Source organism: Aedes aegypti, chromosome 3, assembly GCF_002204515.2.
Source record: "Aedes aegypti strain LVP_AGWG chromosome 3, AaegL5.0 Primary Assembly, whole genome shotgun sequence".
Lineage (NCBI taxonomy): Eukaryota > Metazoa > Arthropoda > Insecta > Diptera > Culicidae > Aedes > Aedes aegypti.
In genome coordinates this window covers 342328223-342344966 of record NC_035109.1, presented here as the reverse complement: position 1 = coordinate 342344966, position 16744 = coordinate 342328223, and the positions used below count along the sequence as shown (strand labels likewise).

The following is a 16744-nucleotide window of genomic DNA, read 5'->3' as shown; positions in this document are numbered from 1 at the left end:
TACCTGAAAAAAAAATTGCATCATGCATAGAAATTATCTTCAATGATAAATTTTAAGTGAGTAGTAGAGGTCAGAGTCTGATCAGAACGGATTATTTATTTTCTTTTGTAATGTATACGCTACATGCTACCCTCAAATGGGTTCGCTGATTTTACCAATTTTATGAAATTAATAAAAAAAATTAATTTTTTTTATCAAAACATCATTTTTTGCTACTTAAATTCGATTTAAGCACGTTTTAGACAATGATTTATTTTCAATCACAAATAATTTTCATTAACCTAGTTTTCTAACCCCCATGAATACCACACACATCTCCTACAATTTCTTTTTGTACTAAAAAATCTTATAAGGTTTCGCTTTGAACGTATTCGAGAATATCAGTATCGGTTTGGAAAACTATAAAATATACGAATTTTCTATTACACCGTAAACTATTTCGCTAGCAACTCACCAAATGCTAATCATGTTGCGCAAAGTGCTGGTTGTCAGGTAGTCGTTGGCGTTATGAAGCTTTCATCAATGTTATTGAACTCGATGACTACATGATAAATCTTTTGTAAGGGGGAATGGATGCACAGATTAAAATCGTGTCCAAAACAAAAAAAAACAGTATTAACAAATCATCTAATATATAAAATCTACTATTCGTTTCCATTTTCCAAATAATAACTGGCATAGAACATGATGTGATGATTTTCGCATTTTCATAGTCCATTCTGAAAATAGTTTTCAGAACACACTAAACAGTTATGATTTCCTGATCACATTCTTTCTGCAATTTAAAGTATTTTTAGAAACTTCATACTGTACTTTGGGCTCAACAACCAAATGGTATGCAAGGATATAACAACCAAACTTTTTTATGAGGAGAACTCTGATAAATGATATTTGAAAAAATGGTTATCCCATCGAGAATTTTGAAAAAAGTTCAATTTTCGTGAACACATATTTCTAGTTCAGCAAAATTTCATAAAACCAAGAGTTTTTATGTTTTTTGCAAAATCAAGCTATCTTTGAAAAATCATTCAACTGTATGTTTTGCACGAAAATTTTGCAAGCTGATTTTTGAAATATTCTTAAACCATGATTTTTACAACGCATTTTTATTTTGTAAGCATAAGCATAAGCATAAGCATTGATGACCGTACAATTCGTAGTTGCTACTCCGTGATTGACCAGAATAATCGAAGTTGCACAAGGAACCAACAGATGTAGCTTGGGAATAGCTTTCCATCTTCGATGTACACTTTCGAGAACCCAAAAAATTATAAAGTCAATAACGGCGCCGGCCACGTCCTTACGGTCATCGGGGAAAGGAAGAACAATGAGTGTGACATCCATTGTTACTAGAGACCGAGATCACCTCTGCATCTCCATGGTTGTCACAGGAAGGAGTTAGTGGGGAGGGTTTAAAAGCTACATAATCAGGATTCCCCTTGTAAGTAATGCGATTCATGCAGCCTCAGATCAAAAAGTCACTCATAAGACATTAAATACAACATGAACCTATTTTAAGTCGACATTTTTAATATCGAACCATTCAAAGTTGTTTCTGTTATGACAAGGAAAAAAGTTAAAAGGAAAGCCTATGTCATGTTGAACATTAAAAAGAGTTTTTGTCGACACTTTTAGTAACGAACCATTCATATTTTGTTATTTAAATACATAAAGAGTGACATTCTTATCGTTGTCATGATACAAATTTCGTGCTTATTCCGCGCGGCGTGGGAGTCGTGACGAGTCGCTCTCACCTCAAGTGACGTGAGACGACTAATATCAATCCAATGGGAGCGAGTCGACAATTGTCACTTCACTCGACCCGTCTCATCTCGCACGCCACGCAGAACAAGCACATTTGCCTCATAGTAATTAAACATTAAGGATAAAAGCATGTAACGGTCTCACCAAATTAATTATCCATCCGTGATTGAGCAGCCGTAAGCGAAACACACACAAAAATCCACACTCCGACAACGCTAACACTGAACTTGTTTATTTTGGTCTTTAAAAAGCACTCTTTTTCGGACGTAAATCTGATTAGGAATGCAAAGGATTAAAACGCACTCCAAATCACAATCGGCCTAAATTCTACAACGCATTTTTATTTTATATCGTCAAAAGTGGGTACATATCAAATTTTACGCTTGTATTATTCTTTATATTTTGTAAGAAAAAAAATTACCGTAGACATCATATCTCTAATTTTACGCATTTAGAGTTTTTTTATTCAGCTTTTTACATATAATTTTTGTTAAGTAAGGCTGGGTTTATAATTTGGTGGATAGATTTTAACTATTTAGTTTCGTACCAAAACTGACAGTTAAAATGATAAAACAGTCATCAATTTCACTTCATGTTAAAAGTTCATCACATCAAATGTATTATGCGAAACTTTCTCATGTAAAATACAGGTCGGACTCGATTATCTGGGGACTCGATTATCCGGGATTCGATTATCCGGAATTTTGAACTCGATTATCCGGAATTTGTTTTTTGATGTTCTTGTTTTTCAATTTTTATGCATAAATCTGAGATAATTTGGTATTGCAATATACAATATGAATGGTTTTGCAATTTTGAACGTATTTAAGAAAAGGGGGGTTTGAAAAAGTGTTTTTCTGTGTACGCTGATCGAAAAAAAATTTTTCTTGTAAAGAGCCCTACTGTTCCTAGAAAAGAATTTCTGGCTACGCCACCGCATCATATAAATCAAACAACAAAAAACAGATTATATTTAAGTTCTTTTATCGAAAATTTCATTTTGTTTCTTAGTGATTCGATTATTCGGAGGATTCGATTATCCGGAGTGAAAAAAAAATCGATACTCCGGATAATCGAGTCCGACCTGTATATAAATCCAAGAAGATATCCGATATCGATGATGAAGTGTGAGATAATTGCATATCAGGGTAGTAAAGCCGGGGAGCCGACCTTGACCGTAGATGTCTATTAATTCTGAGATATTTCTTGCTTATTCCGCGCGGCGTGGGAGTCGTGACGAGTCGCTCTCACCTCAAGTGACGTGAGACGACTAATATCAATCCAATGGGAGCGAGTCGACAATTGTCACTTCACTCGACCCGTCTCATCTCGCACGCCACGCAGAACAAGCACATTTGCCTCATAGTAATTAAACATTAAGGATAAAATCATGTAACGGTCTCACCAAATTAATTATCCATCCGTGACTGAGCAGCCGTAAGCGAAACACACACAAAAATCCACACTCCGACAACGCTAACACTGAACTTGTTTATTTTGGTCTTTAAAAAGCACTCTTTTTCGGACGTAAATCTGATTAGGAATGCAAAGGATTAAAACGCACTCCAAATCACAATCGGCCTAAATTCTACAACGCATTTTTATTTTATTTCGTCAAAAGTGGGTACATATCAAATTTTACGCTTGTATTATTCTTTATATTTTGTAAGAAAAAAAATTACCGTAGACATCATATCTCTAAGTTTACGCATTTAGAGTTTTTTTATTCAGCTTTTTACATATAATTTTTGTTAAGTAAGGCTGGGTTTATAATTTGGTGGATAGATTTTAACTATTTAGTTTCGTACCAAAACTGACAGTTAAAATGATAAAACAGTCATCAATTTCACTTCATGTTAAAAGTTCATCACATCAAATGTATTATGCGAAACTTTCTCATGTAAAATACAGATCGGACTCGATTATCTGGGGACTCGATTATCCGGGATTCGATTATCCGGAATTTTGAACTCGATTATCCGGAATTTGTTTTTTGATGTTCTTGTTTTTCAATTTTTATGCATAAATCTGAGATAATTTGGTATTGCAATATACAATATGAATGGTTTTGCAATTTTGAACGTATTTAAGAAAAGGGGGGTTTGAAAAAGTGTTTTTCTGTGTACGCTGATCGAAAAAAAAAATTTCTTGTAAAGAGCCCTACTGTTCCTAGAAAAGAATTTCTGGCTACGCCACCGCATCATATAAATCAAACAACAAAAAACAGATTATATTTAAGTTCTTTTATCGAAAATTTCATTTTGTTTCTTAGTGATTCGATTATTCGGAGGATTCGATTATCCGGAGTGAAAAAAAAATCGATACTCCGGATAATCGAGTCCGACCTGTATATAAATCCAAGAAGGGTTACCCTCGCACTGTTCCCATTGAAACGAATACTTTGGAAATAATGTTACAGCTACTGTGCAGCCTGGAGAGCATGTATCCTTCGAACAGCAATAATTATTCAAAACTTTAATTTGAAAAAAAAAATAATAATAAAATTATTGTTTGAAATGCAGTTTTATTACGAAGTTAACCCAAAAATTAAAATTGTTCTGGTAGACATATAATAATCTTATGAAGTTTTGCGACAATAGCACTACACTATTGCAAAAATCAAGCCTGAAATTTTAGAAAAAATAAAAACGTCTATAAAATAATAAATCCAGCCTTAACAACAATTATATGTAAAATATGGTGCGCCACTCGGTCGTCATCAGTTTATTGGAACATATGTTGAAAATTGGATCACGTTTACATGATATTCTGCAAAAATTACCAAAAAAAGTCGCATTTCCGCCAATAAAAAATCTCGAATAACTCCAAAACGAAAAAAAAACTATAGCTATGATGTCCTTGGCAAAGTTTTTCGTATCTTCCTGGTCCGATCGTACCTCTTGGTCCGATTTTTTATATACACTTGAGCATGTAATGTACTACTTTTAGGATGATTTTTGTAAATTATGAAAGTGCTTGAAATTGTGTCACAAAATTTTGATTTCTGGCCCATAGTGCAACGGTTGGGTATAGTGATGACGGACGAGGACGACGTACCTCAACCTATAGTGGAAAATCGCCAAAATATTAATTCGTATAGTCGCTAGAGAGTGAGAGTGAGCAAGAGAGCGCACTGCCACAATACCGGATCGTCGCGAGCGTGGTGTTGTCCGCCGAGGGAAAACCGCCTCAGTGTAGAGCCAGAAGTGCAACCGAGCGGAGCTTACCGGGAGGAATAACGCGCTAAGACTGACGTAGACGTAGACGTGTGAGATTGCTTCGCGATAGAGGAATGTTTCTTGGACGAATGTCCCAACAATACAAGTGCTGACTGGATGATAAGCGAGAAGTGACAGCCGGTGGAACGTTCGAATAAATTATTATTGATCTGGGACTTTTGGGGGGTGAAACACTTCTGGCACAGTGATAAGCCATTCAGAGGAAACGGCAGTTGGAGTAACGGAAAGTGAAAGGGATCATCAACGGGGAAAAGAAATACCGGTTGGGAGTGAAAACACAGCGGGCAGCGTATTTCACAAAATGCAAAAGCCTAGATTAGTGGCGTGTGGATTTGCGCTGATATTGGCGTTGAGGTGAGAATCTCAAGAAGGTGTACTGCTCTAACCGGATTGGGATTTGGAAGTGAGACTGCTATCAACGGAGGAGGAGTAGGAAGTTTGGGATTGTGCTAATGAACTCAACGCGGGGTACAAAGATTCGTTTGCTAGCGTGTAGAACTGATAATGGTGAATAATGAGACCGGGTTTCACGGATACAGGTCAGCACAATTATGGCACGTGACTGGCGTGTGTTCATTGCTGTTGGGTGCAGCGACGGGTGTCAAACTGGAAAGTTCAGTTACGCAACTCTACGAGCTCTGCGCTTCCGATATCGATGATGAAGTGTGAGATAATTGCATATCAGGGTAGTAAAGCCGGGGAGCCGACCTTGACCGTAGATGTCTATTAATTCTGAGATATTCAACGATTTCTAGCATTGGTTCATCGAAAACATCCACGAGGGAAATGTCACCGTAGGTCATCAACCTTGGAGTGGACTATTTACGTCAGATTCAAAATACAACAGTCACTCGCATTTATGATGGGCATGAAACTGTCGGTCCGACTACTCGCGCAATGAAGAAAAGTAGTCATTCTGTCAGACTCTAATTAAAGATCAGCGAGAAACTCGAAATGGGGGCCAACATATGTCTTCGGTGCGATCATGGAAGCGCACTGCTTACAGCAAAAACTCCGACTAAAACCCATCCGGGACTGGCTTGCGGATAGTTTTGCCTTAACCGGAGAAGACGATGGGGGCAGAGCGGTGTGGACGTGATACAAAAATATACTTTGGTCTCTGATGAAGGAGGTAGTGAAAGAGCTGCTCTGGCCGGCGGCAGTTGCGTCGAAGGCAACTCGCCGGTTTGCAACTTCAATTTTACTGGCTTTCAACACCCATTGCGGGGGTACTTTCCAGAAGTCTCGGTTGGCCATTTGGCATGATAAAAAAAATAAACAGCTAGCAGAGCGATACCTGCTGGTGCTAGAGACTATAATCCACCCGGGTTCGGGTTGAAGGGGTGAAGGCCGAGTGAAATCGAAAGTGAATCTAATGAAATTTTGTCCAAAAATAAAAACGACCTCAAAGGCATCCCGCGATGTATAAACCGTAATGTGGCAACCTAATATGGACTGTATCTGCATCGACGGTATCTGCGCGGTGCTTTCAAACAAACAAACAACTGATAAGACCGGCTTGTTGTAGTGATTCAGACAGCTTTATCGTCCAGGTGGAATGTGGTATCACGGTGCATTGCGAAATATTTTTTTTCTTCAACCGCATAGGTTAATTGGTCAGAGCGAATTCAACGAGAACCGAATGACGAAAAATAGCGCCCCAACAGCAGGATGGAATTTGAAATGACGGTGTTGAAGTGGGAATGACGTAGCAGTGACAATGCTTACTCTCATGACTAAGATGCTTCATCTGCGAATGAGTATGGTAAACTTGTAACCTACTTGTGGAACATGACGTTGGTCTGTTGTTCAGATAGTTAGTGTACTTCATGAGGCTTTGAGCCGTTTCACGGCTTTGTTTGAGCCTTTTGGATATCTTCATATTGAAGCTTCTGCCAATTAGCTCAAATGAAATGATGCAATCAGTTCGCCATATTCCCGGTGGTAACAATGATAAGGGGTCATCCATAAACCACGTGATCATTTATGGGAGGAGGAGGATTTGGTTGAAAACCACGATCCATACAGATTTCAAAATTAGTGTAGGAACAAAAGATCACAGGGAGGGAGGGGGAATTGGATGTATAGTATTCGGGTCCCTGTAGTCGTGCACTAGTGGCTGTTACTATAAACTATCACACAATATTATTTTGCCATGAAGGCCAGAAGCTATTATGTTAGTGGGGGCCCAGATAGCCGTAGCGGTAAACGCGCAGCTATTCAGCAAGACCAAGCTGAGGGTCGTGGGTTCGAATCCCACCGGTCGATGATCTTTTCGTAAAGGAAAGTTTATCGACTTCCCAGGGCAACAAGTATCTTCGTACCTGCCATACAAAAATGGTCAATTGGCAAAGAAAGCTCTCAGTTAAGCTGAGTAGCAGGTCCTGTCCCAGTTGGGACGTAACGACAGAAAGAAGAAGAAGCCAGAAGCTATTCATTCAAATAATTTTGATTCACAACTCAATTTTGTGCAGAAGTTATCGAAATAATTGTTTTCGGTTAAAGCTTTAGCTTCCATCTATCTATAGTAGTTTTATAGGTAGATGGCACTACCAGGAAACATACTGTTTTAATTACATTATATAATGGTAATGGAACATTCTAGAGCTTTTTTATATTAATCTAAAGCTTTTGATCTGTTATTCATTAGATAAAACTCAGAGCAATATAGAAATAAAATTTTGAATTGAGTAGTGCCGTAAAACTGTCAACTGTCTCTACTATATGAATAGAAGTAAAACAGCGCTACTACAAGTATACAGTATTGGACAAACATTTGCATCTTTTCCGGTTCTCCTTACAAAATGATCGACTTTGGTAAACTAGATCTCATGTATTGATGAACCGATAACTTGAATATTAACATATATCTTTCAATACTATTTCCAATCGCAAGTTTAGAGGTAATGACGATTTTACTGAAGTGAAATTTTCAACGAATTATTCAAAACTACTTATCTGAAAATCTAATAGCCCAGCACAAAATTTGTCTTCAGCAAACTTTAGTTTGTTCAATTTGTTAAATTTTGTTAATAGTCAAAATTCGTAAAAAAAAACATTTTAGTCAAACGCTATTGCTTTTAAACTCGTGATTGGTCAAATCACTCAAAAATGTTTGATTAAATTCAAGTTATGCTTTTAGAACTGTGAAAGTTCTATTCAAATCGAATCATACATAACTCAACATACCGTCGATGGGGGTGACAATGGGTCTAGGGGGTGAGATTGGGTCAAAACGGAAAAATATGATACATGAAATATTTCAGCTAATAACGCTGATATTACTAAAATTAATGATTCAAATGTTAGGGAACATATTATTATATATAATTAATCGCAATATACATTTTTAGAAATAGTATTTTTTGTTTGATATGTCAATAAACTTGAGTGTTGAAACTAGAGAAAATTTACAACATTTAATTTCTCCTGTGCAAAATATAACGCATGTACTTTAACCTCTATGGTTATATTAGTAGATGGTCGAAAGTCTTTTCAATACATTTCAATCGTATTTTCCAAAATTTGTTTTATTTTTCCACTAAAATTTAATATTTTTCGGTACAGTGTCTAAAACATTAAAATGGGGGTGAGATTGGGTCATACAAAAACGATTGTGACTGAAATCACAAGTCTACATTTTTGTCGTTTTACGGTGCCGGGTGTACTCTTTCATCATTAGGATGTGTTTATTCTTTCTAAATACAACATCCTGAAACATCAAACAAGTCTACTTGAGGATTCCGTGCATTGATTAACAATGCAACGCATTTTGACAATTTCTCAAACCAGCAACTGTTTTTCGTGCGCAGTAACAACGTAAAATTTAATCAAATGGATTTTTTGTTTTCAAATTTATTTTTTTATTACTGTTTTCATATTGTAGAAGCATCTCACGGAAGTACAAATGAATTGGATCGCTGAAATACCAGGATTATGACGTCAACAACTGTATGAAATGTATTGATCGTGGAAAATTGCACCGATATTTAACTATTTGCGAAGGTTTAAAATGGTAACGGTTTCAGTGCACCTTTGGGTAAACTGAATAGGCTTTATGGCAATAGGGATGACACTTTGAAGTCAATTTGAAGGAAAAAACAAGAAAATTTATGTAAACTTGACAACAAAAGCTGGGTTTATATATTTTTACTCATAGCTCTTCAATTGTTCGGTATAATCGTACATTTAAGTAGGTTTGTCATACTTGTGAAACATTTTAGATGCCTTTTCGTCTTATTGGCATCGTATTTCATCAATATTTTTAGCTGTGATTGGTTTTGCAATCATATTCTCAAAAACAAGTTATTTCATTTACAGTGACCCAATGTCACCCCCTCTATGGGGTGAGATTGGGTCATTTTTCATTCACTTGTTGTGCCGTAGTGAATAAATATTTTTCTTTAATTTTTCGTACAGTTGTTAATGAAACATCAAAGTACATACACACCAAATTTGAAGTTTATTGGCGTTAAATTGCGATAGTTATTTAAAAAATAATTCGTACATATCCTTTTTTGACCCATTGTCACCCCCAACGACGGTAACTCTAACCGTTTAAAGTTGATCATTTTAATTTTATAGTAGCAAACAAACTCATGAATATCTCTTCTCCTATCCGTCGGATTGAATTGCTCTCTTCAGCAAATTTCTTTGTTATGGTTTGAAGAATGAGTTTTCACTATGGGATGATGAGTTTGTACGTACACTCCCGTGCATAAGTTTGGGTTCACCCCCTAGAAAACATGCAAAAGTGTTCTGTCCATATCTCTGTGATTACACGTCCAATTGAAACTCTCTAAGTCGCATTCGAAAGGCAAAGAGTTATTCTTACTTCGTATGTATTTTTCCAAAAACATTCCTTGAACTTTGTATACTAAATTTTTACTTAAAGTTGTGACATTTTTCAAAAAACACGCTAAAAAATCATATTTAATTTCCTCAGGATTGGGTCGACCAAAATTTTCAATCAAAGTGTCATTAGAATCGTAAACTTATATTCTTTGAAGAAACGCCATGAAATTTTGGCGGAAAAATCTGAAAAGTATTCAAAATCAATGAAACAGTCAGTCAAGTCATCGTGCAAAAGTTTGGGTTCAGCCCTCAGTATGGTGTATCGTGCAAAAGTTTGGGTTCACCTAAACTGACTTAAATCTGTGAAATCTCAAACCAATCATGTACACGCCATTATTTGCGCTCAATAAAGCTTTAAACTATTAAAATCGGTTGAAAAATGGCAGAGATATTGACAAAAATGATGTGCGTGCGGCTCAGGTGAACCCAAACTTTTGCACGATTTGCATCATACTGAGGGGTGAACTCAAACTTTTGCACGATGACTTGACTGTCTGTTTCATGGATTTTGAATACTTTCCAGATTTTTCCGCCAAAATTTCGTGGGGTCTCTTCAAAGAATATAAGATTACGATTCTAATGACACTTTGATTTAAAATTTTGGTCGACCCAATGCTGAGGAAATTTAATATGATTTTTCAGTGTGTTTTTTGAAAAAAGTCACAACTTTAAGTAAAAAATTAGTATACAAAATTCAAAAAATGTTTTTTGAAAAATACATACGAAGTAAGAATAACTCTTTGCCTTTCGAATGCGGCTTAAAGAGTTTCAATGGGACGTGTAATCACAGGGATATGGACAGAACCCTTTTTGTATGTTTTTGAGGGGGTGAACCCAAACTTTTGCACGGGAGTGTATATTCCAGCACTAACGTGTTACGAAATTTTGTCAAAATTTCTCCATGATAATTTCCATAAAACCTACATCGTCTTTTGGCCACCTTTAAATCACCACCTAGAAAACTGAAAATTTCACTGAACACTATTTTTATGGTAACGATAATAAGGAAGACACGGGAGATTGAATTTTCAAACTTTTTTAAATTTTGCACAGCCCTAACATGACAACCTTTTATACGACCAATTCCAGGCTCGGGATAGGATGCTCCTATAGGCAATGAAAATGGCATCAGAAAAATCAATTCACATAATTGAAAACACAAATGATTATCATTTTACACCAACTTAAGAGATAATCGTCATGCATAAATAAGAAGCCCTTTCGGGTACATGAAAATATCTTACCATTGTAGGCCATACAATAAGTTCTCGGATCAGTTTTACCGGAACTAGATCCATATAAAAGCATTTTCTTCGGAGAATTTCTGAGGAGTTTCTCCAAGTCTAGAAACTCCTTAAAGATTTTTGATTTAAATTCCGGGTACCCCCGTTACTGTGACCGCTTTGAACCTGAACACTTTTTTGACTCCCTTTAATTTGCACATCGTTCAAAGTAAAAATGATCCAATAACGCAATAAAGTGCTAAAGAACGTAGTGGAATGGGACGCAGCTAATGAGGTGACCAGAAACACGTTTTTTCAATGTGCGTAGGGTGACTAGAAGTTCAAATTAAAAATGAACCCCGATGGTTTGCATGAGATACCGTTCAAATTAGCAGGGGTGCACGGTAGTCTTCATAGTCTCTTTTGGCACATATTATGTAAAATGAATAGAGAAATCCTTCAACGTAATAAATTAGCCATATGTGAATGAACATTGATCTAGCAGTCAATACAAATTGTTTGAAGATGTAAATAACTATTTGGATACTATACGAATTTTGATCAAATGAGTAAGAGCCGCAACCGGTACCTCTCGATCATCTCATCAATTGGCAGATGTTGTAAAAATCTTACACGAATAACAAACATATTAGTTTCAATCAGACCCCAATTAAGACCCCTACAATTGAATCAACATGTTGGCATTGATTTTAAAGAATCAATGTTTTTCTATATCTAAATGTATAAAAAATAAAAATCTTTGCCAAAAACCAGTCGAATTCCCTCAACTCAACTGTAAGGTCGACTTCAGTGTCGTATAATACAGTACACGTGTATAGTTTAGGTCGAAATAGGTGTATCAGTCAAAGGATACAAATCTTTTTCTAGTTGGAATCAAATGGCACAGTAGTAAATTCTACAACTTTAAAAGCTGTCTTTTTCTCACAAACGCGTCGGAGTCCTGGACGAATGCATTAATGAAAGAAAGAAAGGATCAGTGCTGAAGCCAGCTCGTGACATACAAACACTATTCCATTTTTATTCAAATAGATACATTTTTAGATATATTTTTAAAGTTTTCGATTTTGAAATATGTATTAATTTACGAGATCGTGACTTTAATGCTATTTTTTTTTACTTATCTCGTTTATTTGGCAGGCTCAGGCGGACTTTAATGTTATGTAAACTCTAATTCCAAGATTGGTATTTGGACTGTGTGTTAATTCCCAATATCAGTCAGCAATCGATAGAACCTTTCGTGTGAAGGTTGAAATTTATTAACCCGCATAAGACTGAGTGAATGCAAAAATCGTTGATTTCTCACCGCTCAGCGAACGGATTGCAATAATATTTTGTCAGTATACTCAGTATAGTTTCTAAAAGTTACAAGAGGAACTCGGGAATGTTCATGTGGCTGGAGTTATTCCGGTGAGTCACTGGGCCAGATCGGGCCAAAAATTGGGCTATTTTTGAGACAAGTCTTAATTTATTGGCAACGAAAATCATTTTAAATTTGAGAAAAATCATTAATATCTGATATTCAACATTATAAATTAAAAGCTGTGGACTGCTTATAATGAATCAAATGTGGCTAATCGGACCTAATCCCCGGAAGAAGCGGCTATAGATGTGTTGTATACTAAACCGTTTCAATTCCCGAAGAGTAGATACAAAAGATAATAGTTGGCAAAAATGCGTTCTCAGCTTGGCACAAATGTTTAGATACAAATTGCTAACTTTTCATTGAATTTGAGGTGTCCAGGAAACCCAAAAATAATAATTATCAGGATTAATCAAATGCAGCAAAAATGATTATTCAATTCAATCGTTTCTCTAAAGGTTCAGACTGATGTGTTTTTCTTAAAATTCTTTGATATAGTGACCACTATAAAGCCGAGTTTGAAAACTATCTGAGACTTGAAATCCGTTAAATATTCGCTAAGCTAAGAGTCTCTTAGTTTTTTTCCCTCAGGCCTGCACGGGTTAACAAAACTTTTGGAAGTTGCCCAATCATCAACAAATAGTTGAATTAGAGTCATAAGAATATCTCGTTTTAGAAGAGTTTCGAATGCTCAAGTCATGTAGTCTACAGATTGTTCATAACGTCTTATGATACACACAACTTTCATGAAACAGTGTTCTGAATCATTCGGTCTGTATAACCCAATGATCCGCATTCTTCCAACAATAGTGCAAATCCATTTACGGAAAATAAAACCAGTTCTAGCAACGCAACAGCAGCTATTGATAACACCCCGCTGAACCAGTGCGCTTCCACCAAGAAAACATAAACGCACAGAACCAACCATCAACAACGAGTCGAAAAAGAAGTCGTATTCAGTTGGTCGGTCGGTCGGTCGGTCTGTCGGTCGTTCGGTCAATCATCTACATACTTAATTCAATTATTCCGAAAAAAAAATAGAAACGCTAGAACCGGCTTCTTAGAAGAACATACGTTGTACCGGGCCAAACTTTCCCATGCCGGCGCGACGCAATCAAGGCAAATCAAATTCAAAACAAGTCGCGCGCGCGCCCGTGAGAATGTCACCGAATCACAGTTGACCTCCACCCGCACGCTAAAAATGGTTCACGCAAAATTGTAACCGATAAATTGGTGACGCTTATATTTTTTTTTTGTTTATCAATTCTAGTGAAGGGTATCCATTTCGCATAAAATAGTTTCATACAAGAACATTATCAGCAAGAAAAAAATGCGTAGGTATAATTCTCATTATACATCAAATGTCCATTATGCCGTCTGAACCAGATGAACTATGCGCTGCCTAATCTTCAATCGATCCACACCGACAGAGTTGTCAAAAACTTTTTGGAAACGTTTTCACAAAGATAAGTTGAAAACTGATCTCAACTCAATTTTGACAAAAATGCAGATGGGACTGACTTGCGATTCACGGCAGCATATTGGTTATACCTAGTTAGAATACCGGAATTTCTTTCCAGTATTCTGACTCTCATTATAGCCTAGGCTGGAGTGCCATTACTTGCTCAAAATCTTCCGATTATGAAATAGTGATACAGTGGATCCACAATTAAGAATCGTCCACAATTTATGAATCAGCTGACTTTAAATGACAAAATAACAACAAAAATCAACACAAAACATCACGTAAACAATTTTACTCAAATTAAATTATAAGCGAAAATGTTTCCGTGATGTTTTGTGCTATTTTTTACTGTTATTTTGTGCTTTAAAGGCAGCTGATTCATAAATTGTAGGTGATTCTTAATTGTGGATTCACTGTACAGTCACATTCGACATTTTTGGCAAATTGGAGTTAATACCATGGAGAGTCATCAAATGATAAAAACTTTCGATCAACTTAATAAAATCTGTGAGATTGTTCAAGAAAATTCGAAAAAAAATACCAAGTTGTTTTGTCACATTGGTAATTATAACCGTATAACAGTCACAATGAGATTATAAATGAGCCTCATAATGTAATAGCAATGAAAAATCTATCAGAATTATTTTCTGACTATTCACCTAGTATGCCATATGAGTTGTACAAAATATCAGCCTCAAATAAGCACTTTTGAATTCCTGGTATTTTTTTGAAATTTTAGTTTCCTCCCATACTGCCATGAAATGCACACTTGGTATTCAATTTACTCAATGCCTACTTTTGTCGAATGTTACAAATATGCAGTTATGGGCAGTGTATCTAACGAGAAAAAAAACGATGTACGTTCAATTTTGATAAACGTCCTGTTTAGACTCAGAGTGCCCCGAAGTGTACGAAACGAACATAATTTTGTGTGAAACAGCTTGTGCGTGTAGGCAGTTGTCTATTGGAGCGCTGAACCACAGTTCGGTCGGTTCCAATTCAATTGAGAAGCTGATGTGTAGGTATCTCCGCTTGGATTCCCGGACTCAACCTGAACCCCGCAGAGGACACCATTGATATCAATGGTTCGCATACATGGCAAACCTTGAAGCTTTAATTTCCAATGTCGGTCACCGTAAACACGTGACGTCACGTCACATAATTGGCAGCGTTGTTGTGATGTGAACGTCGTTTCTTTATCGTCGTTGGTCGCTCCCGAGCACTATTATGATAAAGAAACAATCAGCGAATCTCGGCGAAACTCTGTGACCGCGCGATAAAAATAAATCCGGGTGATTACGGGTTGTTGTCGTTGGTTCTTGGGGGGTAGAATCGACGGATGAAGGAATAAGGGGCCATGAAGGCGATATAAATTAGGTGCACTGTGCTGACGAAAGCGGTTCCATCTTTGAACCCATTGAGCAAATAGGTGAAACGCCGTTTGAATAATGAAGGTTTTTCGTATGAGCCTATTCGTAATACTAGAGAGAACTCTCTAGAAGGTGTTTTTACGCAGCTGGCTAAGGTCGAGGTTGTGCAATTTATGAAACGATTCGTCTAGTAGAATGGAGTAGAGCGCATATGACGGAAGCAAGTATGTAATCTTCAATAAAGTGATGACAATTACTCAAAGCTTGAACGCTTTATGAGATGCTTGTATAAGAAAAAATCGAGTAGAGATCCTTTATGAATCATTTCAAATGTGAAAAAGATTAATGCATCTAGATATATATAAAATTTCACCACAAGGTACATTCGAGTTTATCTAAAAACGAAACCACTCCAATTTTAAACATGGTATGATTATCTATCTATATCAAGGATGAGAATCTAGTGATCATGACAAAATAAATGATGCATCGCGGTTGTTCTTTATCGTGCGATCATAGCAACAACGATTAACCTTTTGTCGTTAAGATATCACAACAAACTACGCTCCGCGTTGTGCGTGTGGGCTAGCGATTAAATGTTCGCGAGCCATAGTTTTATCATTCTAAGGATTGTTCCATTGTTATCTGTTGATTTTCTATCGGATATATTATTTGTAATGGATCATTAAAATAACCAAAACGGCCGCTATGGATAGCGCCACCGTAGCCTTGTGTGTTTGACATAACAGCATGGCTGTCACAATGTTAAATCCCATATACAGTGGTGCCTTTGTTTTGATGCGGTGAGCACTTGCAAAAACTACCTTCAATGATCCATTCTAGAATCATTCGGGCATGGTTTCAACGAAAAATAATAGCGTGAATGCGCCATGATTCAAGTTGATCGCTACTTGTAACAATATCCGATAAACTCTTTGTCCCACGACAAACATTGCATCGGATGCTCAAAGGGATATTGAGTCTATAGAGGGATGCCAATTGGGGCCTTCCTTATCCGAGTGGTTAGAATCCTCGGCTACAAAGCAAAGCCATGCTAAAGGTGTCTGGGTTCGATTCCTGGTCGGTCCATGATCTTTTCGTAATAGAAATTTATTTGACTTCCCTGGGTGTAGAGTATGATCGTACCTGCCACACAATATACGTATGCGAAAATGGCAACTTTGGCAAATAAAGCTCTCAGTTAATAACTGTGGAAGTGCTCATAACAACACTGAGCTGAGAAGCAGGCTCTGTCCCAGTGAGAGGACTTTAATGCCAAGAAGAAGGGATGGCGATAACTGGTGATATCCACATTCATTTTTTCGTATCTCTCGATTTTTAAAGTCCATCCACTATTTTTCAAAAGTAGATCTAAGAAAAACTTCTCACAACAATTCAGAACAAACTAAAAATAAAAATAAACTAAACATAGGGTAAATACCTTTGCT

The 16744-nt window shown here is 36.7% G+C and overlaps 2 protein-coding genes across 5 annotated transcripts in view; one reads left to right on the top strand and one right to left on the bottom strand.

Annotated features, from left to right (window-relative positions):
• Window positions 1-16744, bottom strand: part of LOC5579092 (serine/threonine-protein kinase ULK2) — a 165762-nt gene that overhangs the window by 90363 nt on the left and 58655 nt on the right. The gene's annotated exons all lie outside the window — the stretch shown is intronic.
• The window catches only part of LOC5579091 (trophoblast glycoprotein), a 57376-nt gene that overhangs the window by 30560 nt on the left and 10072 nt on the right, over window positions 1-16744 (top strand). For both annotated transcript variants that reach the window (XM_021850437.1, XM_021850436.1), the window contains exon 3: window positions 4865-5357. In XM_021850437.1, the coding sequence (XP_021706129.1) occupies window positions 5305-5357 (53 nt within the window). In that variant the 5' untranslated portion in view covers window positions 4865-5304. The remainder of the gene's footprint in view (window positions 1-4864; window positions 5358-16744) is intronic.